The sequence below is a fragment of the Pseudophryne corroboree genome, chromosome 11 (genome assembly GCF_028390025.1).
Source record: "Pseudophryne corroboree isolate aPseCor3 chromosome 11, aPseCor3.hap2, whole genome shotgun sequence".
In the NCBI taxonomy this organism is placed as follows: domain Eukaryota; kingdom Metazoa; phylum Chordata; class Amphibia; order Anura; family Myobatrachidae; genus Pseudophryne; species Pseudophryne corroboree.
Window position 1 is genome coordinate 120,705,931 of NC_086454.1, and position 26,909 is coordinate 120,732,839.

Consider the following 26,909-nt stretch of genomic DNA (forward strand, 5'->3'; position numbering starts at 1 on the left):
TGTGTGTGAGAATGTGAATGATTGTCAGATTGATACGCCATTCTCACTGACATCAGTACTCTAATCACGGTACCAGTGACAAATATACCGTGAGAATGAATTTAAATAACCAGCAAAAACAAGACTCAATAATACCGTACAGGAGTTTTTAATATTATTTATATAGTAGCGTTAAATACGTGTATTGGCATTCTCACACACACACTATATTTGATACCACTTTTTCACTTTATTCTCTTCAGTATTTCGCAGTTTTTAAGTTATATTTTACATTTATTTAATAAAGGTTCATTTTTATTTCTAGGTGAACCACACAAAGACAAATCTTTTTTCTTTCTTGTAATATATATGCGATTTATTTGTCATGTGGTAGCACACCCCATTCTATAATATTTATGTGTCGACATATAGAAAAAATAGGGGGTCTCTTTCTTGATATTCTGATACAGTATCCTGTGCGATTGCCATTTTCTATATACTGATCCCAAAAAACACCAGTTACCCATGCCTGCTGAATGAGACCTTGCAAGTCCTTCTGATTGTAATAAAATAGAGTATAGAATACATTAATGAGATTAAGATAGGAAACAATGCAGAAGCCTGTACTTCCACAAAATTAAGGCATGGGTGAACATGGCATGCAGGTTGGCCCTGCTACCACTAGGTGGCAACGCAGTCACTTCTAATACAGCCGCAGAAAGAATAGACAAATGATTGTATGTGGGGAGGAGGGACCGGGAGACACATTCCTCACATTACACCAGCATTACTGGGGCCTGCCCAGAACAGGGACTCACTGTGCAAACACACTCACACTTCTATATGAGCACCTAAGCAAATATGAGCTCTCCAGACCTCTGGTTTTCAGCCATACAGTTTTAAAGTGATCTCTTAGATCACAACGGAGAGTTATATACTGACTGTATGTATGTATGTATGTATGTATGTATGTATGTATGTATGTATGTATGTATGTATGTATGTATGTATGTAGTGGTACAAAGAAACTGCCTTCTTTAAGATTGACAAAAACAATAATACATATTTTGGCTTCATTATAAACTATTATTACAAAGTCACGGTAAGTTGGCTGGAAAATGATGTTGAATGTATAAGTTAATTATCTGAATATAACAGTTGGCCATGGCAGCATGGTAATGCTACTGCACTAGCAGAGGGAACGGGTGGTAGACCGCTGTAAAAATAGAGCAGGCATTGGGACACTTGATTCCTTTAACAGTGGATCGTCTCTGTTCAAGCTGTAATGGACGCTAAAGTGCAACCAGCCAAATACAGCATTCCCGAAACACTGCAAACCTGCTAACAGTCCCAATATTAAAAAAAAAAAAAAAAAAAAAAAAAAAAAAAGAGGAAACAAGGTCCTGATCCCAACTACAAACAAATCCATCCCATATTGCCTAAAAGCATGTCCCCTGCCCATTTTAAATGCAGAACATGGAGACATGTGTTAGACCTAGATTTACAGCAATCTGCTTGACCAGGTGTAGTATGGTATGCCCGCGGCCGGGCTCCCGGCGACCAGCAGCCCGACCGCCGGCATACCGACAGCGTGGCGAGTGCAAATGAGCCCCTTGCGGGCTCGATGCGCTCGCCACGCTGCGGGCACGGTGGCGCACTACGCTATTTATTCTCCCTCCAGGGGGGTCGTGGACCCCCACGAGGGAGAAAATCTGTTGGTATGCCGACTGTCGGGATCCTGGCGCCAGTATAGTGTGCGCCGGTATCCCGACAGTCGGCATACTGAAGACCACCCGCTTCACCACATGGTCCTCAGATGTTATACGGTAAGCATTACAAGGCAGTTTATTTGACAACTTACTACTTTAAGAAGGCTTTTCCGTTCCTTAAAGGTTGCGCAGCATCCAAGGATACCAGTCACCATGACGACAGCACCTGCGATGACGAGGATGTAAGCAGTAGCAGCATAGGTGCTGGAGGGGAGTAGGCTGATGTAATCACTTTTCTGGACCAGTGTCCAAACTCCTACAGCCATTACAGCAAGGCCTGCCAGCTGGACAACAGATAAGCAAAAGAATGAATAAGAGAGGATTCTGGTAGCTATGCATGCTGACACTGCAGTAATAAGGCCACATAAGCACACTCTGGAATAAAACCTCTAAAAACCATTTACAAATGTGCAGATTGTAAGGACCAAGATACATATTTGTGCCTCACCTACTGTAACTTACTATAATCAGTGCCGGGTTTCCCACTAGGCACGTGCCTATGAGCGGCACCTGCTGGGGGGGACACAGCAGTTTCCCCCCACCCCAAACCAGAGGAGCAGCACAGCAGTCCTCCCCGCTGCTCGTGGCGGTTCTAAGTGCAGCGGGGCTAGCAGGGCGGGTAGTCACCTCTGCCCCCCCTCCCGCATCCCTCCGCCCCCCTTACCCCTGGCCGCACCCCCCTCGCAGCTACTCATTTGTCGTTGGAAGAGCCGGGAGCCGTGGGACAGGAGCCGGTGAGTGACTCACCCCCTCTCACTCTCTTCTATCACCTGGTGCAATGTGTATAAGGGGCTACCTGGCAAATGTTTATAACGGGTTCAATCTGGCGCAATGTGTATAAGAGGCTCGACCTGGTGCAATGTGTTTAAGAGGCTCTACCTGGTGTAATGTGTGCAAGGGGTTCTACCTGGTATAACATATATAAGATGCTCTACCTCGCACAATGTGTATAACGGGCTCGATATGGTGCAGTGTGTATAAGAGGCTCTACCTGGTGTAGTGTGTATAAGGGGTTCTAGCTGGTGTAAGAATGTATAAAGAGGCTCTACCTGGCGCAATGTGTATAAGCGGCTCTACATAGTGTAATGTGTGTAAGGCAGTGGTTCTTAAACTGGACGTTTGGCGGCCGATACCATTGTGATTGTGGGGGGGCGATATCATTGTGCTTGTTGGTGGTGGTGGTGGGGGGGGATGGGGCAATATAATTGCGCCTATGGGCGGCCTAACCCCTAAATACGGCTCTACAATACTATATGCAAGGCGTTTCCAGTCTGCACTGGTGAGAGACCAGCAGCCATTATATTAGAGAGCGTTACCAGGAACGGATCTCACACGGCAGCAGCACTTTCCTCTGGCAAAGACAAGATTCAAGAAGGCATTCTATATTCTAGCAGCATGCAGGGAAACATACAGGTTACTTACCCAGAAAAAGAAATTAAAAGTGAACAGGAGGTACTTCAGACATATTGTGCCACATGTCTCCTTTTTCTCGTTGTACTCGCCCATGGTGACTCTGCAATACAAGACACGCTGTCATCTTACAGTCTACAAGCACAAAGTACAATGGAACCAATAGGTAAAACAAGCAGTTAGCTAAACATAAGCAATATGCCCTTCAGCTCAAGCGAAAGGTTAAAGGTCTCCTTTGGCAAGGCAAGTGTGGGTCACCCCAGCATCTCCTGGACTGTGTGGACGCTTGGAAGATTACCGCAAACACAAGCTTCTCCAAGCGCAAGTGATGAGTGACAGGAGTTGGCAAGTATGACTGCAGTGGACAGGACACACAGGCCTTCAACGTTATTTGCCAAACACGCTTACAGACATGCTCATACAGAAGCTTGCTGGTATTAAGGGGTAGATTTACTAACGCTTCTACAGCTTGTCTACCTCCACTTGTCTGTTTTAGAAGTTTTAATAGGTCTACCAGCAAGTGTATCATCATTGGGTAATACAGGCTGCAATATTAGGTTCAATTTCCAATTACCAGCAATATCACTACATATGGCCATATTAATCTGCAACATAATAAAGAGAGTCAAAGCAATCCAAAATCTATTAACTACTGAGATAATTGTAGAATGTTATTTTTCTTACACACACTTGATGAAGGAAAAAACAATCCCCCCCCCCCCCCCTCCCAAGATATAATCACCATACTGTATACTGCTGCTGGTTAATTTGGAACAAACAAATGGCCATCCTCTTTGAGTCACCGAACCAACTCATCAGTTCTCCCAGTGACTCACCCTAGCTGTCTCATAGGAAGGAGTATTTACAGACACCGGACCAGACAGCACAGGGAAATACAGCTAATAGACATAATCCCAATCAAAATTATATAGAGTACGCATATTACAAAAAAAAAACACAACAATCCACATCTTATATATACACACACAAACACACACACACACACACACACTAAAAGCAAACTGGAAACAACGCAGACTCTTTTTCCATGTCTCTTACCAAATGACCAACGTTTGACCTGGGAAAATAAACCCACACAGCACCCTATGCCCACATATAGAGAGTATATATTTATATGCTTATAAGTACATGTTTAAACTAAATTATCATTCAATTAACTTTTTCAGTGTAATACAGTGCAAATGGTTCCAGTGTCCATAATGAGAGAGAGAGAGAGAGAGAGAGAGAGAGAGAGAGAGAGAGAGAGAGAGAGAGAGAGAGAGAGAGAGAGAGAGAGAATTATATTAGTAATGGCTCCCTCTACTCTCCGGAAACCAAATTCGGGAGTGAGAAAGAAAAGTGCCTGAAGCTGCAGAGGCGATGCAGATGTACGCTGGACTTGCAGTCAGTAGCTGGAGGGCAGCAGGTTATACAAGGCTACATACATCTTCTGCTATGTTCTCATGTCCTAAAAAAGCATAGACAATCTACGTTCCTGTCACTGGCTTGCCTTTAATTCACAAATAACAATAAAAGTGCTTCATAAGAAGAACTGTTCTAAAGACTGGTTTAAATTATGTTGTTTACCAAGTTAACAAAATTCCATTCTTTGAATTAAATGACACACAAGATGCTGCCGTAGTTTTGCAGAATGTACTAATGTTCTAATCTCCCTCGCTAGACGCTCATCGTCTGCTGATCTGCTCTGTCAGTCCCTTGGTTGGTTACCTCTTTTCTACTGTATTCAGGGGTCTATTTACTAAGCCCAGGAGAGTGATAAAGTAAAGAGAGATAAAGTACCAATCAGCTCCTAAGTGCCATGTTATAGGCTGTATGAAAAATGACAAGAGCCGATTGGTTGGTACTTTATCTCCATCCACTTTATCTTTCTCCAAAGCTTAGTCAATATACCCCTCGGTTGAACCTTCACGTGTTCCCTGAAAACTCAACTTTTCAGCCAAGTTTATTAAATTACAGGACCAGCCACATAGCCTTAATAAGCTATCCTACTCAATGACATCCCCTCTATACAGTCAACACAGAACCGCACATAATTTATCTTTATTCACTTCATATACTCCTGGTCTTTGCAAACTGGCTGGACCATTATGCAATATACAGCACCTATACATGTGTATCAATGGCTATAGATTGTAAGCTTGCAGGCATTGCCTTTCAACCCCTATGTCTGTATGTTATTACCCAGTTTCGGCCTATCACTATTGTTTCCAATTGTAAAGTTCAATGGAAGATGCTGAGCTATAATAGAAACAGTTAATAAATAAATAAAATAAATAAAGTAAACATCATTTATAAAGTGCTCACATATTATACAGCATTGGGGGGTCATTCCGAGTTGATCGCTAGCTGCCGCTGTTCGCAGCGCAACTTTCAGGCTATAAATCTGCATTTCTGCGCATGCACCGCAATGCGCACGTGTGATGTACGGGTACAAAGGCTTTTGTGGTTTTGCACAGATTCTAGCGACATTTACATTCGCACTGGCGGCCCCAAGAAGATTGACAGGAAAGGGGCGTTTCTGGGTGTCAACTGACCGTTTTCAGGGAGTGCTTAGAAAAACCAGGCGTGCCAGGGAAAATGCAGGCGTGGCTGGGCGAACGCTGGGCGGGTGTGTGACGTCAAAAGCCAACCCTCCAACGTTAGAATCAACGCACACGGAGAGTAAGTTCAGGGCTGGTCTTGTTTTGCACAACATTTTTTTGCAGCGCTCTGCTGCACAGGCGTTCGCACTTCTGCAAAGCGAAAATACACTCCGTGGTGGGCGGTGACAATGCATTTGCACGGCTGCTAAAAACTGCTAGCGAGCGGTCAACTCGGAATGACCACCATTGTTAGTTGAAGAGATCATGACAGAAATAAATATACAATGATGTGAAACAGAAAGTAAAGACAGCACTGTATGAATGACCTTGCAACCTAAAAGGTGCAGGGAACACATGATGGTATACCTGTACAGTCAGAATGTCTCCAGTTACTATGACGACATTCACAATGCCAACAGCAGACGACATATTGACACGGTTAAAATTTTAACATCATTAAATGTCAACCTGGATAGAATGTCAACATTGGAAATGTTGACAATTCTGGTAGCATTAAGGATAGAGGGGTAGATGTATGGTGGCCAATCCCCGGGATCGGCGGGATCCTAGTATTTTGGCCAAAAATTGCCGGGCATTCAATTCCAGATTGGGGTTTACAATCCCGGGGATTTCAGGATTAGGAAAACCCTTTTTTTTCCAATGCCGGGCAGCACTGAGCATCCTCAGGAGGCTCAGACGCTGCCCGGCTCCACCTGCTTACCTCACCCTGCTGCCGGCTGTGCGGCTGTCGGCGCAGCATGACCTCTGACTGCACATCACGCTGTGCAAACAGCTGCACACCGCTCGGACCACAGCGCCAACGCGCTTTCAGGATAAGATCCTATTTGACAAATTGGGGGAACAGATCACAATGGGAGGGTTGTGTAAGAATTGCTGGCAGTCAGAAGGGCGACCGACACTGGCATCCCAATGGTCAAAATCCTGAAGGTAAGTATTTTAACCCTATCCACCTCTCCTGCAGCCTAATTCTAAAAGGTCCACTCCTACAGCCTCTCTCTAACCTTCACATTAAAGCTGTGCTAAAACTAAAGGGATATATTTTATATCTTTTTATGGAAGCGCCTCCTGTAATACAGAACGGGCAACTTCACTGTGTTAGCCAGCATTCAGTGGTACAATACTTTCCTGAGTGGTAGCGTTTAAAAAAAGTTTTAAATGATTGCGTTATAATCTCATCGCTTAAGGCCAATACACAGTAGCCGGGTCGGCGGAGTGCTGGCATCATCAAGTTATACACACTTGCAGATGCCAGCAGGGAAGGGGGCAATGGTGGGTGCAGGCGGCGCAGGGGGTACGACAGACAGGGCCGGATTAAGCCTTGGGGGGCCCGGGGCACTTAAGACAGGGGAGCCCCAGTGGAAGGTGGGGGGTGTATATTAGATTGTGCATACCTCCCAACATGTCCCATTCCAGGGGGGACAAAATTATCTCTACCTGGACTTCCCACTTAATAATTGATTGGCGTCACCTGTGTTGAACTATTTAATTGATAAGAAAGGTACTTTAACACAGGTGTTTGCAATCATAAATTAAGAAGGAAGTCCAGGTAGAGAGCATGTTGTCCCTCCTGGAATGGGTCATGGTGGGAGGTATGGATTGTGTATATTAAATTTAAACCAATGGTGTTCAGTATATTAGTTTTAAACTAATAGTTTAATAATGGTTGGGTACTGTTTATAGCTCCACCTAATTGAAAGACAACTATTATATAAAATTGTATTGTAGTGTAACAAAGACAACTTAACCTTACAATATACATAGAAAAATAAAATAATTTATCTGGTCACTTGCAAGAATAGCAGCAGCTTCTGTACTACTTACACACTGGGACAGGACTCAGAAGGAATCTCTGTGTGTGTCTCTATCTCTAGACCCAAATGGTTTAGTTTACACCAAGACTCAAGACATCCAAGCAGGGAAGAGGAGAAGCTGGGATCCCTGTGTCACTTACAGCTTTCTCCACCCTCTTAACTCTCTGCTGGTCGGAAAGCTCTATTGGTAGCTCATGAAACATGATACTCCTGTGTCTCTGCCTTCTCTGCATACTGTCCTGCTCACATTCTGGCTGCTGGTTCTGCTGCTGCTTAAGAGGGAAAGCTAGTGATGTCAGTGTGCTCTGGCCGGGGAACCCCCTGACAAAGGGGGGCCTGGGGTACAGTATGCCCTGCATCCCCCCCTTAATCTGGCTATGACGACAGCCTCCCTTGTCTGTACATGTTCAGACTAGGGAGGGGGTCGTTAATAACTGGCGGGAGCGTGCATCGTTCACGAAAATGTGTACACACACTAGGCGGTATTGTGAACAATATCGCTCAGAACGCTCTTTCTGAGCGACATTGTTCAAAATATTGCATAGTGTGTATGGGGCACCCATTCTCCTCCCTGTTCACTATAACACAATTAGACAGCCAGACTTGACTAGTACAGTTTACTTTAAAAAAAAACCAAAAACATTTAACTACAGTAAGCAGTACATAGTGCTAAAAAGGACATTTAAAGCAGAAATAAAAAAAAATATCTATAGTAAAGGTCAGCTAGCGAGTGCAATAGTGGAAACCCACAACTCAGCAGGGACATGACATGCCTACTCTTACACAAGAGCACCTAGTTTTCTGGCCATATGCATAGGCCTGTGGGCCTGCAGATGTTTGCACCAGTGAATGCAAGAGGTTAGAATTGCCAAGTGAGGATTAGAAGCAGGAGAGAGAGTTCTGCAGTGAGGTGCAGATGATTAATTTCATTTTTCAGGATGAAATATTACAAAAATAACATAGGGGTGTTCCCCTTTAGTGGATCAATATACAGCCTTTTCCTCCCCGTAAATAGCCTTGAATTCTTGACTGCTAAGAGTGTTAGTCTCTGTGTCTGATCTGTAGACTTAAAATAGTAAGCACTTTCCACACTCTATTTGCACTTCTGCAAAAAAGTATATATAAACCTATGTACGGTAACAGGGGGGGATCTAATGCACGTTTACTTTTCTCAATCATAAAAATAAGCTACGGATTACTGCAGGGGTATTAACAGGCATGTACCTTGGTGTGCACTTGGCAATGAGTTGGGTATGGTATGCCGGCAGCCGGGATCCCGGCATCCAGAGTGGCGGCAGTGTGGCGAGCGCAACGAAGCCCTTCGCAGGTTCTATTCTCACTCTATGGGTGTCGTGGACTCCCACGAGTGGGAATATCCAGTTAGCCAGGATTCCGGCTGTCGGCATTGTATGTGGTTAGGATTCCAGCATCAGTATACTGATCGATGGGATCTCGAGTGCCAGCAATGTAACCGCATCCCCTTAAGTAGGCCTTCTGGACATAAACAGAAGCATTGTGGGTCCATAGATTTTGCTCTCCATAAATGATCCTTAGTGTTTGCAAACATCTGCTTATCATTTAGTATAAGTACAATACATGTATGGACATATTTCTTTGGTGCAGAACAACCTGCTTGTTTCAGTATCATGTTTATTTGGGCCAGGACAGATATTTACCATTGAAGGTAAAAAGAACCGATACTTTTGGAGCTGCTGTGTGTCTGCCTCTTTTTGTAAATTAATTAAAGAAGAATTTATAACTTATATGAATCTTCCTCAAATAAATACACACACACACTGCTAACGGCTGTGCACATCCAAACAGCAACATTAGATTTGCTCCGTCGGGCGTCACCTAGTTGCCGCCGGTGCACAAAACACTTGAATTACCCCCATAGAAGTAGGGAGCAGCGTTAGCCTTTTATTATAGGAAATATGTAAGACGGACGTGGAATTTGCGGGTCACTTCAGTACGCTGCACCCATCCCGCCCCCTGCTCACTATACTTGCAGCTTTGAGTGGGCTCCCACTGTGCATGTTGGAGACATGACTGCTATCCATGGTTATTATATAGATATTTCAGTAATATTCATAGAAATATACAATTTATACTTTTATTTTAGTGACTTTGTACAATGCTATATGAAAACAGTGCGATCATATGTTCCCTCTTAAGCTTGTAGTTAGTCCTAAAATACACTGTAAGAGGGGAACATGAGTGCACTTTTTTTTCTGTTCTCTGAAGATAGCTTTGTGTATCTGGCTGGTGACATTTCTCTTTCACAGGGTAAATGTTGTTATTCAATCTGTTTTCCTTCACCAGTCCCATGCCTGATATTTAATGCTGGCCAGAGACACTGAGAATTTCAAGTGGGCGTGAACATTCCTGTAGGACCAGGGCACTGCTTATCCTGCTCTGTGTGCCAACAGGAAAGGAGAAAAGAGGCCCTGGCACATACTGGGAACAGGATGCAGCAAAAGAAACCTGATGGTTGAGAACAGAGTATCTGGTTGGAGAACAAGAAAATAATGGAACAGGCACAATGCTAGATTCCAAAATTTCCAGTTTCGGGACATGGTACAAAGCTGGCATGATGTTGTGATGTAGAGGGCAACATAGGACAGATCTTTTCATGCATATATGAAAGGGGTTATTACCGGTCACACATGCAGCAATGCTGCTATATATGCCACCTCACGTGTTCAACAGACCCAAGAATGATCTCATCAAAAAATCTAAATATTACTAAGAGTCGTTTTTGCAAGAGTTTGGAAACCAATGGGATCTGCCACCACAGTTCAAACTGTGCCCCCGCTATACAATGCTGAGATTATCTGCATTGTACAGAGGGGGTGCGTGGCCATCAGCTACCTAGTCCAGTGGTTCTCAAACTCGGTCCTCAGGACCCCACACGGTTCACGTTTTCCATGTCACCCAGCAGCTGCACTGTGTATCATCAACTGTCACATTTTAAAAATCTACAGGTGACCTGCAAAACATGAATCGTGTGGGGTTCTGAGGACCAAGTTTGAGAACCTGTGACCTAGTCCAACCACTTTACTCATTAAGGAGGCAGCTCTGTGAGACTTAACCGCTTTCCCGAGGGGAGGGGGGGCAGGAGCGCCACCCAATTTTCGTGAGCCTCCTGGCCGCTCCGGGAGAGTAGGCGAGTATGCTTAAAAACGGAACACAAAAAAATAGTGGTGTACCACCTACTCACACGCTAACCAATCAGAGCCTGCCCATTCATTTCAAACGATCTATATACTGTACAAGGGGGGTCATTCCGAGTTGATCGCTAGCTGCCGTTGCTTGCTGCGTAGCAATCAGTGAAAAAAATGGCTAATCTGCGCGTGCGTATGCACCGCAATGCGCACGCGCATCGTACAGGTACGAAGTCCATTGTGGTTTTGCACTGGTTCTAGCCACGATTCCAATCGCACAGCCGAACGCAAGGAGACTGACAGGAAGTGGGAGTTTCTGGGTGGCAACGGACCGTTTTCTGGGAGTGTTTGAAAAAACGCAGGCGTGGCCGGGCATATGTTGGGCAGGTATCGGACGTAATTACCGTGTCACTCATCGCAGCTATCATCGCACAGAATAAGTAACTACAGGGCTGCTCTTGTTCTGCACAAAATGTGTTTGCTGTCGCGCGGCTGCACAGGCGTTCACACTTCTGCAAAGCGAAAAACCACTCCCCCGTGGGCGGCGACTATGCGTTTGCACGGCTGCTAAAAAGTAGCTAGCGAGCAACTCGGAATGAGGGCCAAAAGCTTCTCTCAAAGGATACTAAATATTTGGGTGATTTTTTGGTGGTATAAATATTTGTGATTTAAGGAAAAAAATGGGGATAGCGTTTTTGAATCTAAATTGTGGTTTAGCAATGGATTTAGATTTAGTAGATAGGTGGTATGCAAAACTGCAGGGAAAACAGATATCCTGGTAGTTTTGCAAACCAGCCACTTCGTAAAATAAGTACTACAGAATCTCATGTGGAAGTAAAAGCCAACTTTTTATCACATAAATCCAACCAAATAGGAAAATCATTCATCTTGAAGAAAAGTAACTAATAAGCTGAACTGAAAAATGATGGATCCTATTCAGTAAAGATTGCAAATTCTGCTTTTATCAGAATTTGCAATCCTTTTGCTTGCATGCTGGGGGCCACCCATCGCAGGACAAGGTCGTCCAGCATGCTAACTGCTGAACCCCCCCCCCCCCCCTCTGCGACCACGCTGAAATTGCGTTCGCACCACAATTTCAGCGTGTTTGCAGAAATTGTGGATGACTTCTGTCGGCCTGGCTGCAACGGCAGGAGGGCCACCGCCATCTTTGCGCTCGCCATCTTCCCCGATCACGCCCACATTTCCCTGACGCCACCCCTGCAATGCTCCGTCTAGGAAACAGAGCATCACCACCCCCCTCCCGCCTCTGAATGTCAATCAGTAAATGTGGGCACATGTGCAGGACAGTCCCTGTGCATGCGTCCGCATCAGCATTGTCATTTTTGCGGTTGGATCGCCTATTGCGATCCAACCTGAATAAGGTCCTATGTTCACATTTGCTTGTTTAAGGAAGATTAAAAAAAAAAAAAAAGTTGCATATGTTCAAGCTTAAATTACTTAATTTTTATGTAATTATAATTTTCCAATTGAAAAAAACAATGTTTGAGTTTGAACGTAAAATTCACCATTCACATGCAAAAGTATAAATACCATAGCAGCATTTTAAGCTTGAACAAGTTCAAGAATTTATTACAAAATGTCAAACTGGTTCAACAACCACTTTGAAACGAGGGCCTTATTCAGTATGGATCGCATCAGTAGTGTTCATTCTAGCACCCTGCACCTTTCAAAATCCATGCAGTTCATCTTTCCTGCCTGGGGTGTCGCTCTCTGCTGTGGTGCTTCTCAGCACACTCTGATCTGTTACTAAGTGCTGTGATACAGATCAGAGTGTGCTGAGAAGCACCAGAGCAGAGAGCGACACCCCAGGCAGGAAAGAGGAACTGCACAGGAGTTAAAAGGTGCAGGGTGCTAGAATGAACACTACATCAGCGATCGCATACTGAATAATTTATGCCAAGTGCGCATGCGCAGGAGCCGTATTTCACCTGTGCACACAGTGAGATGGATCGCATATCACTAATGAGATGATAGACAGGCCGAGGTGTTCACGGAACGGTCATGCAGCGCTGCACCGGCGTGCTAGCGGAAACAGTGGCAGGGTGGCCACTTGAAGTCACATGCGACCGTTGCGACTGGAAACATGGCAGCAGCCCGACTTCCTTTGTAGCCAAGCTGCGGAGGAAGGAGGGCTACCCTAAATCAGCGCTGCAATTGTATTGCAAACGTATCGCTGGCCGTAATTAGCATGCTGAACGGCCCCCAGCATGCGAGAGATAGCAGTTGCAGTTTTGCTATTTTAGCAAAACTGCAAGTGAAGCGGAATAAGGCCGTATGGGCCTAATTCGGAGTTGATCGCTGCAGCAAATTTGTTAGCAGTTGGGCAAAACCATGTGCACTGCAGGGGGGCAGATATAACATGTGCAGAGAGAGTTAGATTTGGGTGGGGTGTGTTCAAACTGAAATCTAAATTGCAGTGTAAAAATAAAGCAGCCAGTATTTACCCTGCACAGAAACGAAATAACCCACCCAAATCTAACACTCTCTGCAAATGTTATATCTGCCCCCCCTGCAGTGCACATGGTTTTGCCCAATTGCTAACAAACTTGCTGCTGCGATCAACTCAGAATTACCCCCTATATTCAGTATCTCTGGATAGCACATTATTGGAACACTTACTGAAAGATATACTCACATTAAATTTTTGATCATTGGAAGCTGTGGTACTGACAGCTTGGCTAACAAAATAGTGCCCCAAGTGGCCAGTAATTTCGAAGGCTAATGCAGCAGTACATCGCTACACAAATAGCTGCACTTTAGGCTGTCTCCTCAGCCCCGCCAGCACCATCACCGTGAAGTGAGGCTGCCCGATTATTGATCCTAAGTATTCCCTCCCAGCCACGAGCAGTAGGATATCCCGGCTGTCGGGATCCGGGTGGTCAGGAGAATGACGCTGAGATACCGGCGGCGAGCGCGTGCCCCCTCACGGGCACGCTGCGCTTGCCACACTTAGGGCCCATCCCCCTCGGGTGGTGGCAGGTCCTTAGCTCTTTTTAAGAATATCATTATGTCTGTCCCATGCATGTTTAAATTGCTCTACTGTCTTAAGGTGGGTACACACTATTAGATATATCTGCAGATCAATTGATCTGCAGATATATCTATGTACGGATCGGGCAGTGTGCTGTGCATACACACAGCCCGATCCGTCGGGGGACTGACGTCATGAACTGGGTGGAGTTCACCTGTCAATCACCGCCGGCCGCCGCAGCATGTGTACGGGCGGTCGGACGACCGCCCCGTACACACACAGCGACGCGCCAATATATCGTTAGATATATTGGCTGTCGGCTGTGCTGCGCGGCCGACGCGATACGTCTGTGAACGACGGAGTTCACAGACGTATCGCCCGTACACACTGGCCGACGGTCCCGCAATGTATCGGCCGTTCAAGAGAACGGCCGATACATCGACCAGTGTGTACGGGCCTTTAGTCTCTACCACCTCTGATGGGAGGCTGTTCCACTTGTCCACTGCCCTTTCGGTGAGGTAATTTTTCCTCAAATTCCCAGGACCTTCCTGCCTCCAGTTTTAGTGCATGTTCTAGTACTTCTCTCTTCCTGTGACGAATGTCTCCTTCCTGTACCTTGTTAAAACTAGTGATGAGCGGATTTGGTTTTACTCGGTTCTCAAAACGGCATCTTATTGGCTCACGGATGTCACGTGTTTTGGATAGCCAATAAGATGCCGTTTTGAGAACAGAGTAAAACCGAATCCGCTCATCACTAGTTAAAACCCTTGGTACATTTGAAAGTTTCTATCATGTCCCCCCTTTCCCTTCACTGCTCAAAACTATACATGTTAAGATCTTGTAGTCTTTCTAGGTACCGTATATATTCGAGTATAAGCAGACTTTTTCAGCACTTTTTTTTGTGCTGAAAAAGCCACCTCGGCTTATACTCGAGTCAGTGGCAGTGCGACAGGCAGAGCAGTGTGAAGGAGGGACACGGAGCGCACAGCGCGCGGCTCTCCTGTGTCCCTCCTGCATCTCCGGCAGCAGCGGCGGGTCTATTAAAGGAAGTACCCGTTCGTGACCTCTGATCACGAACCGGCACTTCCTTTAATAGACCCGCCACGGCCGCCGGAGATGCAGGAGGGACACAGAAGAGGCGCGCGCTGTGCGCTCCGTGTCCCTCCTTCAGAAGACAGCGCGGGATCGACGGAGGGGTAACAGGCACTGGGGGAGGGGGCATATGTGGCAGCATGAGGGGCATATGTGGCAGCATGAGGGGCATATGTGGCAGCATGAGGGGCATATCTGGCACTGTGGGGCATATCTGGCAGCATGAGGGTCATATCTGGCAGCATGAGGGCATATCTGGCACTGTGGGGCATATGTGGCAGCATGAAGGGCATATCTGGCAGCATGAGGGGCATATCTGGCAGCATGAGAGGCATATCTGGCAGCATGAGGGCATATCTGGCCCATCTGGCAATGTGGGGCATATGTGGCAGCATGAGGGCATATCTGGCACATCTGGCACTGTGGGGCATATGTGGCAGCATGAGGGGCATATCTGGCAGCATGAGGGCATATCTGGCACTGTGGGGCATATTTGGCAGCATGAGGGCACATCTTGCACTGTGGGGCATATTTGGCAGCATGAGGGCATATCTGGCACTGTGGGGCATATTTGGCAGCATGAGGGCATATCTGGCACATCAGGCACTGTGGGGCATATTTGGCAGTATGCGGGCATATCTGGCACTGAGGGCTGTGTACGGCTAGAGGGGCATTTCCCACCCTAGGCTTATACTTGAGTCAATAAGTTTTCCCAGGTTTTTGTGGTAGAATTAGGTGCCTCGGCTTATATTCGGGTCGACTTATACTCGAGTATATACGGTAATTTTGGTGTAGGCCATGCACCATTTTAGTTGCCCTTCTTTGTACAGTCTCTAATGTATTAATATCCTTCTGGAGATATGGCCTCCAGAACTGATCACAGTATTCCTAATAGGGCCGTACCAATGACCTATACAGTGGCATTATTATTTCTTTCTGCTGCTGATTCTTCTCCCTATCTACCAAGCATCTGACTAGCCTTCCTCATTGCTTTTTCACATTGCTTACCTGCTTTTACAGTAAGTCATCTGATATAAATACCCCTAGATCACTTTCCTCCTCAGCAGTTTCTATTAAATGGTCATTAAAACTATACTTAGCCTTTGGTTTTTTTGAGCCCCAAGTGCAGATTTTGCATTTTGTGGCATTAAACTGTAGTTACCACACTATTCAAAACTCCTCTCTCCAGTCAGTCACGATATCCTAGTTTCTGATTCTAGTCTACATGACGAGTTCTATTATATGGTTTCGTCAACATCCCAGTCGTCACAGCTAGTCCCAGGAGCTCTCACCCAAATTCCAATCTTCCCATGATAAGTATTGGTGGGCAGAAATAAGCCATTATCACCAATGGCTTATTACACAGGATTTATGTTACAGCTGCCATTATTACTATTGTAATATATTTGGACATTACCTTGACTGGTGGCATAGTTGCCAGTTCTACTATAAATGGTCTATGAGTGGAGATTAATTTTAGTAATATAAATATTTGTGGGCATTATTTCAAATGGATTTCTAATGGGCATTACCGCTAGTGATGCATATAACAATACGCACATTTTATACTCTGATCAGAACGGGAGTTAACAGGGTGATCAGGAAAAATTGGGAGTCTAATTGAATAGGCTATAAATTTACTGTGGATAATAGAATCCCCTCCCTCAGTGCTGGAGGTGCATAGTAATGGCACTAATTATGTACTGCATACAGTAGGGATAACCAGACAATTGGAGTGGAATAATTACAACAGATTCATGTTAATTTTATTTATGGGGACTGGCGATTGTAGCTACTGATTTTTCAGCAGGTTTAAAAATCTTTTGACAAGGCCAGGATTGGGTGAAAGCAGTAGTGTGAGTGTACACACTCTACCATCGTCTGACCAACTGATTGGTGGGAGGTCGAATTGGATGAGACTTGGGCGGACATTTACTAAGCAGTGATAAAAGTGGAGAAGTGAGCCAGTGGAGAAGTTGCCCGTGGCAACCAATCAGCATTGATAATAACATTTTTATTTGCATATTTTCAAAATACAATGCACATATGATGGTGAGCTGCTCAATCAGATTGTGATTTCACTCAGGTGCTAAATGGGAGTGGTAATTCTGTGGAAGAAAAAACAATTTGTGTTCCCTAATGCACACTGAGTGAAATATAATAATGCTACATAATAATCAGATAATACGGAGATCTTAGTTGCGTGTATCTGTAGATATAGGGTTAAGCCCCCAGGCCGATCGACAAGGCTTCTCCATTACTGGGGGTCGCTAATACTAGGTATGGGTCCGGGGTGCAGGACCCCATCACGTCGGCACAGGTGAAAATTAATAAGGGTTAATAAGAAGCACAGAAGTGCTATGTAAGTGGTGTGATTAAAATGATACAAAAATATATACAAAGTTATGGGGTGTGCCGACCTGAAGCCGCCCAGCCATACCGACACAGGGGCCACCGCACCCCACACCCACCCCATAAATAATTACACATATGTCTGGGTCTAAATTACACTGGGAATTTAGACCCAGACATATGTGTAATTATTTATGGGGTGGGTGTGGGGTGCGGTGGCCCCTGTGTAGGTATGGCTGGGCAGTTTCAGGTCGGCACACCCTAACACTTTATTAACACTTATGATTTTCCCTATCACTTTGTATATATTTTTGTATTATTTTAATCACACCACTTACATAGCACTTCTGTGCTTCTTATTAACCCTTATTAATTTTCACCTGTGTGCTGACCTGGGGTAGCCGACCTGTGCCGACGTGATGGGGTCCTGCACCCCGGACCCATACCTAGTATTAGCGACCCCCAGTGACGGAGAAGCCTTGTCGATCGGCCTGGGGGCTTAACCCTATATCTACAGATACACGCAACTAAGATCTCCGTATTATCTGATTATTATGTAGCATTATTATTTTTCAATCAGTGTGCATTAGGGAACACAAATTGTTTTTCTTCCACATATTTTCAAAATATACAGAGCAGCTGATTGGTTGCCATGGGCAACTTCTCCACTTTTATCACTGCTCAGTAAATGTCCCCCATAAACACGTACCCAGCTTTACTGTGGTTACTTTGTGTAACAAAGGTATTAAGTGATACAAAGGAAAGAGATGCTGTTGCTCATTGCACATAGAGGGAGGGAGGGAGGGAGGGAGAGTCTTATCATGCAGTTACAGAATGAATATATTTCAATCACGCTTTATGTGACACTGCAGGATGTTTAAATGAATACTAGTGTATCTAAATTAGATTTCTGTTAACATGGAAACTGCACAGTCATTACGGAAACTGGGCACAAAGTCAAACATTCATTTCCGTCTCCTGGTTTTGCCTATAAAACAAGCAGACATATTTTGCTAGTCTTACTTATGGAACGATAGGAGCCTTTTATTCTAAGTCTAATATAAATAGTATGAACACAGGCTAAGGGCAAGAAACTACATAGGTTCCACATCCATTTTGAGCTGAACACTACATGAGCTCATTTGTGTTACATATAGCATGAAGTGATGGAATTCTCAATCTGTCAATGTTCTGTACCATCTGAGCTTGTGTCATTCTTCCACTCAACCTTTTCCAGACCGCGCCCCACAACACATCACAGGATGATACGGATCAGGAGAGTGTCTGGCAGCCCTACAGGCTATGTCTGACAGCTGTAACACAATGAGATGGACCAGTATATTGCAGTGGTAGAATGAAGTAATGTAAAGGGGAAGAAACGCGTTACCTGATCACACTGCTCAAAACAAGCTATGTTGTATGAATCATCAAACCATGAAAATGAAGACTAATCTCTGCTACAAGTTACTGCTTAGAAAGATTTTAGAAATTGAACACGTTACATTATGGAAAGTATGATTTAACAAATTATTTACAGGTTTTCTTACACCCCTTTCACATCGTAAACCCGGGTCCCATCTGGGAATTTGGACACGTTTCCACCCCGGGTCAGACCCCTTTTGACACTGAACCCGGATCAGCTCTGTAAACATTATGGATGTCATTTAAAATGGACTTTTTCAGACTATGTCCAGGGCGCTGGAAGCTGACATCATCAAAGACAGTGGAACATGCAAGCAGCGTTTTGAGAGACCCAGGCTGGATAACTTGGATCGGACACTTTCACACTGCACTATGACCAAGATCAGACCTATGTATAACACTGCTTTAATTCCGGGTTGAAATTCCAGGTTGCTTGACCCAGGTTATTTCACACTGCACTTCAACCCTGGTCGACCTGACAATAACCAGTGTTATTTTGGAAATGTGAAAGGAGTATTAATCTGAATAATGTATCTGCATTTAATTTTGCAGGGGCTATGCAACTGTGCTGAACTGCAAGTCCCAGCACATCCATATCATGGATGTATCATGTATTGCATATTGTATGCAATATTCCCCTTATTGCATGCATAGCAGCATTTATTAACACCATATGCATGAATAACTGTGAATACTTACCAAAAGGATAGCTCTTCCAAAAAGATCTGTCCCTTGCAATGTAAGAACTTTCAGCTTTATGACCCGAGAGTCAAATTGCGCATACACGGCCATCTTTAGCACATGCACAAGTTGCATGGATTTGCATGTAAGGATGCCCGTAGGCTTCTATAGGCAATGTCATCCATAGATGGTGCTGCCTATCAGCTACAAGCTCTATAAAGATTCACTTTGTGGAGCTTGATATATATGGGGATTGTAGCATTTGTTTTGACTGCATTTTAGTGTTAAGTACATCCCTCCCAATGTGTTCTGGGGCTTGTACACAGCTGGACAGGTACAGGTTGCCTTTCTAATCAATATGAGAATGCCAGTCTGTTCACTTGAAGAGATCTAGTTACCCTTGCTGAATGGGAAGGAGCATGCCACGTGTACAGGTATATTGGGAATGGAGGAGGTGGGGGAGTGGCTCATGCTGTAAGGTTACTGGTCCCCAGGGAAGGTCCATCCACCATGAGGCTTATCAATGTCGGGGGTGAACACAAGACAGCCAGAGTCGGCCCCTGTCCACCTTGCTCGGGACAAATAGAAAATAGGATTTAAATACCTACCGGTAAATCCTTTTCTCTTAGCCCGTAGAGGATGCTTCAAGAACCATGGGGTATAGACGGGAACCGCAGGAGACATGGGCACTTTAAGACTTTAAAAAGGATGTGAACTGGCTCCTCCCTCTATGCCCCTCCTCCAGACTCCAGTTATAGGAACTGTGCCCAGGGAGATGGACATTTAGAGGAAAAGGATTTATTTAATATTTAATTTTTAAACTAAGGTGAGATACATACCAGCTCACACCTCAAACACGCCGTACAACATGGCATTCAACAACAACGCATGCAACGGCATGACCAACATCAGCCACAGACTGACTGTACTTAACTCAACATGAGTGTAACCAAAACCAAACTGCAGATACAGCCCGCACTGTGACGGGAGCCCAGCATCCTCTACGGACTAAGAGAAAAGGATTTACCGGTAGGTATTAAAATCCTATTTTCTCATACGTCCTAGAGGATGCTGGGGATGCTTCAAGAACCATGGAGTTTATACCAAAGCTCTAGAACAGGCGGGAGAGTGCGGATGACTCTGCAGCACCGATTGACCAAACAAGAGGTCCTCCTCAGCCAGGGTATCAAACTTGTAAAACTTTGCAAAAATGTTTGAACCCGACCAGGTAGCAGCTCGGCAAAGCTGTAATGCCGAGACCCCCCAGGCAGCTGCCCAGGATGAGCCCACCTTTCTGGTAGAACGGGCTTTCACAGATTTCGGTAACGCCAATCCTGCAGTAGAATGAGCCTGCTGAATCGTAGTACAGATCCAGCGCGCAATAGTCTGCTTGGAAGCAGGAGCCCCAATCTTATTGGGAGCCCACAGGACAAACAGAGCCTCTGTTTTCCTAATCTGCGCCGTCCTGGCGACATAGATCTTCAAAGCTCTGACCACATCGAGAGACTTAGACTCCGCCAAGGTGTCAGTAGCCACTGGCACCACAATCGGCTGGTTTACATGAAATGATGAAACCACTTTTGGCAGAAATTGCCGACGAGTTCTCAACTCCACTCTATCAGCATGGAAGATTAAATAGGGGCTTTTGTGAGACAAAGCCGCTAACTCAGAAACCCGCCTTGCGGATGCCAAGGCCAACAACATGACTACTTTCCAAGTAAGGAATTTTAACTCAACCTTACGTAAAGTTTCAAACCAATGAGATTGCAGGAACTGCAATACCACATTAAGATCACACGGTGCCACTGGAGGCACAAATGGAGGTTGGATGTGCAGCACACCTTTCACGAAGGTCTGAACTTCTGGAAGGGAGGCCAATTCTTTCTGAAAGAAAATAGATAAGGCCGAAATTTGTACTTTAATAGAGCCTAATTTTAGGCCCGCATCCACACCTGCTTGCAAAAATGGAGCAAACGCCCCAGCTGAAATTCTTCCGTAGAAGCCTTCTTGGATTCACACCAAGACACATATTTTCTCCAAATACGGTGGTAATGCTTTGCCGTTACTTCCTTTCTAGCCTGAAGAAGAGTGGGAATGACTTCACTGGGAATACCCTTTCTGGCTAGGATTTGGCGTTCAACTGCAATGCCGTCAAACGCAGCCGCGGTAAGTCCTGATACACGCACGGACCTTGTTGTAACAGGTCCTCCTGTAGAGGAAGCGGCCAGGGATCTTCTATGAGTAACACCTGAAGATCTGGATACCAGGCCCTCTTTGGCCAGTCTGGAACAATGAGTATCGCCTGAACCCTTGTTCTACTTATAATCTTTATCACCTTTGGAATGAGTGGAAGTGGAGGGAACACATAGACCGACGGAAACACCCACGGTGTCACTAGGACGTCCACCGCTATTGCTTGAGGATCCCTCGACCTGGAACAATATCTCTGAAGTTTCTTGTTGAGGCGGGACGCCATCATGTCTATTTGAGGAATTCCCCAACGACTTGTCACTTCTGCAAAAACCTCTTGATGAAGACCCCACTCTCCTGGATGGAGATCGTGTCTGCTGAGGAAATCTGCTTCCCAGTTGTCCACTCCTGGAATGAAGACTGCTGACAGAGCGCTTGCATGTCTTTCCGCCCAGCGAAAAACTTTCGTGGCCTCGGCCATCGCCGCTCTGCTCTTTGTTCCGTCCTGGCGGTTTATGTACGCCACTGCTGTTATGTTGTCTGACTGAATCAAGACTGTCAGACCGCGAAGAAGATGTTCCGCTTGCAGAATGCCGTTGTAAATGGCCCTTAATTCCAGAATGTTTATGTGTAGACAAGCTTCCTGGCTTGATCATTTTCCCTGAAAGTTTCTCCCCTGTGTGACTGCTCCCTAGCCTCGGAGACTTGCATCTGTGGTCACCAGGATCCAATCCTGAATCCCGAACCTGCGTCCCTCCAGAAGGTGAGAACTGTGCAGCCACCACAGAAGGGAGATCCTGGTCCTGGAAGATAGGATTATTTTCTGGTGCATGTCCAGGTGAGACCCGGACCACTTGTCCAACAGGTCCCACTGAAACACCCTGGCATGGAACCTGCCAAACGGAATGGCCTCGTAGGCCGCCACCATCTTCCCCAGCAACCGAGTGCATTGAAGAACTGACACTTTTGCCGGTTTCAGAATCTTTTTTACCATGTTATGTATTTCTAGTGCCTTTTCCACTGGAAGAAAAACTCCCTGTAATTCTGTATTCAGAATCATACCCAGGAACGACAGCCGTGTTGTCGGAACCAACTGTGATTTTGGCAAGTTTAGGAGCCAACCATGTTGTTGCAGAATCGTCAGTGAGAGCGCAACATTTTTCAGCAATTGCTCCTTGGATCTCGCCTTTATGAGGAGATCGTCCAAGTACGGGATAATTGTAACTTCCTGCTTGCGCAGGAGAACCATCATTTCCGCCATAACCTTGATGAAAATCCTTGGTGCCGTGGACAGACCAAACGGCAACGTTTGAAATTGGTAATGACAATCCTGAACAGCAAACCTCAGGTATGCCTGATGTGGAGGATATATGGGAACGTGTAAGTAAGCATCCTTAATGTCGACCGACACCATAAAATCCCCCTCCTCCAAACTGGAGATCACTGCTCGGAGAGATTCCATCTTGAATTTGAACTTTTTCAGAAAGAAATTGAGGGATTTTAGGTTCAGAATCGGTCTGACTGAGCCATCCGGCTTCGGGACCACGAATAGACTCTAATAAAAACCCTCCCCCTGTTGTTACAGGGGGTACCGTGACAATGACTTGATTTTGACACAGCTTTAGCATTGCCGCGCATACTACCTCCCTTTCTAGATGAAAAGCTGGCAAGGCCGATTTGAAAAATCGGTGAGGGGGCACGTCTTGAAACTCTAATTTGTACCCTTGGGTTATTATTTCTAATATCCAAGGATCCAGGTCCGAGTGTACCCAGACCTGACTGAAGAGTTTGAGACGTGCCCCCACCAGTGCGGACTCCCGCAGAGGAGCCCCAGCGTCATGCGGTGGATTTGGTAGAAGCCGGAGAGGACTTCTGCTCTTGGGAACTTGCCACAGCCTGTGACCTCTTTCCCCTTCCTCTCGCAGCAAGGAAGGAGGACCCTCGTCCTTTTTTGAATTTATTGGGCCGAAAGGACTGCATCTGATAGTGGGGCGTTTTTCTTCTGTTGTGCAGGAACATAAGGTAAAAATGACGACTTACCCGCGGTTGCCGTAGATACCAGGTCAGTGAAGCCGTCACCAAACAAGACACTACCGTTAAACGGTAAAGACTCCATTGCCTTCTTAGAGTCAGCATCAGCATTCCATTGATGAATCCACAATGCTCTCCTAGCTGAGACTGCCATGGCATTGGCCCTTGATCCCAAAAGGCCAATATCCCTTACAGCTTCTTTTAAATATGCTGCAGCGTCCCTGATATGACCCAGAGTCAAAAGCACGTTATCCCTGTCTAGGGAATCTCTCTCAGATGACAAGTTATCTGCCCACTTTTTAATAGCGCTACCCACCCATGCCGAAGCAACGGCAGGCCTGAGTAGCGAACCCGTAGTGACATAAATGGATTTTAGTGTATTTTCCTGCATATGATCCGCAGGATCCTTTAGGGCTGCCGTGTCAGGAGACGGAAGCGCCACCTATTTGGACAGACGCGATAGAGCTTTATCCACCGTGGGGGTTAACTCCCACTTTTCCCTGTCCCCAAAAGGAAACAGATATGCCACTGGAATTCTTTTGGGAACCTGTGCCTTCTTGTCAGAATTTTCCCAAGCCTTTTCAAAAAGAGCGTTCAAATCATGAGAGGGAGGAAACGTTACCTCAGGTTTCTTTCCTCTATACATACAGACCCTAGTATCAGGAACAGCAGGGTCCTCTGTTATATGCAACACTCCTTTTATTGCCACAATCATGTACTGAATGCTCTTAGCCAGTTTAGGATTTAATCTGGCATCACTATAGTCAACACTGGAATCAGAGTCCGTGTCGGTATCGGTATCTGTATCTGTTATCTGGGTAAATGCACGTTTCTGTGACCCCGAGCTTGTGACAATGCATCGTCCATGGATTTCCTCCACGTCTGGCTTTTAGACTCAGATTTATCTAATCTCTTCGTCAACCGAGCCACATTAGCATTCAAAACACTGAACATATTTACCCAATCAGCCGTCACGGTCACTCCCACAGCCTTTTCTGTCCCCACTCCAGCCTCCTCCTAGGAAGAGCACTCAGCCTCAGACATGTCGACACACAGGCCAGACCTGTTAGCGCTTTTACATTAAAATAATTAGCACCAAATCACTTGTGCCCCCCCCCCCCCCCACCCCCCGGTTTTGCACCCTCTTACTTGTACAGCAGTGTGGGAGGCCAGGCTCAGCGTCTCTTGCAGCTTCTGTGAAAAGAAAATGGCGCTGGTCAGAGCTGTGAGGGCTAAGCCACGCCCCCTTAATGTCGCGCTCCAGTCCCGCTTAATTTTATATCTTTATACTGGCGGGGGTCTGTAATTAGTACCCAGGCACGTTATACACCTTCTGCCAGTGGCTGAATTGAGGATTTATGCTGCCCAGGGCGCCCCCCTTGCGCCCTGCAGTGCCGTTCTTATGAGGAAGCATGGTGCGCAGTGCGCCCGCTGCGCGGTACCTCAACAAGCCATCTTCTGCTGTCACTGAAGTCTTCTGATCTGCTAATACTCACCCGGCTTCTATCTTCTGGCTCTGCAAGGGGGTGACGGCGCGGCTCCGGGAACTAGCAGCTAGGCGCACCAAGTGATCGGACCCTCTGGAGCTAATGGTGTCCAGTAGCCTAAGAAGCAGAGCCTTTGAACTCAGAGAAGTAGGTCTGCTTCTCTCCCCTCAGTCCCATGATGCAGGGAACCTGTTGCCAGCAGGTCTCCCTGAAAATAATAAACCTAACAAAGTATTTTTCTGAGAAACTCTGGAGAGCTCCTCAGTGTGCATCCAGTCTCACTGGGCACAGAATCTAACTGGAGTTTGGAGGAGGGGCATAGAGGGAGGAGCCAGTTCACACCCATTTTAAAGTCTTAAAGTGCCCATGTCTCCTGCGGATCCCGTCTATACCCCATGGTTCTTGAAGCATCCCCAGCATCCTCTAGGACGTATGAGAAATATGTATTATTCTTAAATTACTCCTAGCAAGCAAGTAAGTAGTCCCCTCAGCCAGCAGCCCATCGGTAACTCGCTCCAGAGTCTACTCATGCTGCCATTTTTATGGCTCAAAAATCTCAGGGGCAATTCAATGGAATGCAATGCGCAGTAGGGACAATGCTATTATGACTGTGTCTGAACGCTGACGTCACCCATCATTGCTCCAACATATGGATGCGCAGGAAAATGCACAATGGGGGTCATTCCGAGCGGATCTTCGCTGTGGTGCGAACGGGTCGGAACTGCACATGCGCGGCGCCCGCAATGCACGCATGCGCATCGTTGCCCAGCAATAGCCGTTGCCGGGCAACGACCAGAAGAGAGAAGAAAGTGATCGCTAGCGTAAGAAGACTGACAGCGGGGAGATCCGAACGCAGGCGTGTCCAGGCGTTTGGAGGGCGGATGTCTGATGTCAATCCCGGGACCTTTATCGCTGGATCCGTCGCACAGTGTATGTCTGACCATGGTCTTGTTTTGCAGGAAACTTTTTTAGCACAGCAGGGCTGCACAAGCGATCGCAGCCCTGCTATGCTAAAATACACTCCCACATAGGCGGCGTCAAGTTGATTGCACGAGCAGCAAAAAGTTGCTACGTGCGATTAACTCGGAATGAGGGCCAATGTTGGGTTTCCCCTAAGTATGGGTAATGTGCGCACTGTACATTGCCCTAATATCACACTATGATAAGTGAGGTCACACTGCATTTCACTGAATTGATCCCTTAGGGGTCGATTCAATTACCCTCACTTTGTGAGCAAGATGTGCCCAGATGCTGGGACACACATATATTTGCCATAAATGGTACCTCTAAATCACAAGTACATCACTGACTTCTGTACATACATGGAGAGGTGGAAAAAACTGAAAAGTGCAATACTAAGTACAACAGACCTTTGTATCAAAATGGTTAGGAAAAGCACCAGGAAAAGGAAGCCAGTGTGGTTCACAAAAGAAGTATCGACTAGTGTGAAAGCAAAAAAGATGGCTTTTAGGAAATACAAACAGACTCAAAATAATAACGACAAAGAGGTGTATCTGGACAGACGGAAGGATGCTAAGAAAGTGATCAGACGTGCAAAGGCAGAAGCTGAGAAGAAAATGGCCCAGTCAGTAACTTTTTTTAAGTATATAAGTGAAAGGAGAAAATCAAATGGAGGAATAATAAGACTTAAGACAGAGAGTGGGCATTTGGTGGAGGGAGACAAGGCAATAGCAGATCACCTAAATGATTATTTTTGCTCTGTATTTACTACAGAAGAAGGGATGGGGCCACAGTTAAGTTGCAAGGACATTCATAAAAATAAGATAGATGAAAATACATTTACAGAGGAGAAGGTCCTAACAGAACTTTCAAAACTAAAAGTGGATAAATCAATGGGACCAGATGGGATACACCCAAGGATACTCAAAGGGGTCGATTCTATTC

At 45.7% G+C, this 26,909-nt stretch overlaps 1 protein-coding gene across 2 annotated transcripts in view; it reads right to left on the reverse strand.

Moving 5' to 3' along the window:
• CD151 (CD151 molecule (Raph blood group)) overlaps nucleotides 1–26,909 on the reverse strand; it is an 88,410-nt gene that overhangs the window by 37,359 nt on the left and 24,142 nt on the right. For both annotated transcript variants that reach the window (XM_063944768.1, XM_063944769.1), the window contains 2 exons: nucleotides 3,171–3,261; nucleotides 1,841–2,032 (listed from right to left, as the gene is read on the reverse strand). In XM_063944768.1, the coding sequence (XP_063800838.1) occupies nucleotides 1,841–2,032; nucleotides 3,171–3,254 (276 nt within the window). In that variant the 5' untranslated portion in view covers nucleotides 3,255–3,261. Of the gene's footprint in view, nucleotides 1–1,840; nucleotides 2,033–3,170; nucleotides 3,262–26,909 lie in introns of those variants that run through there.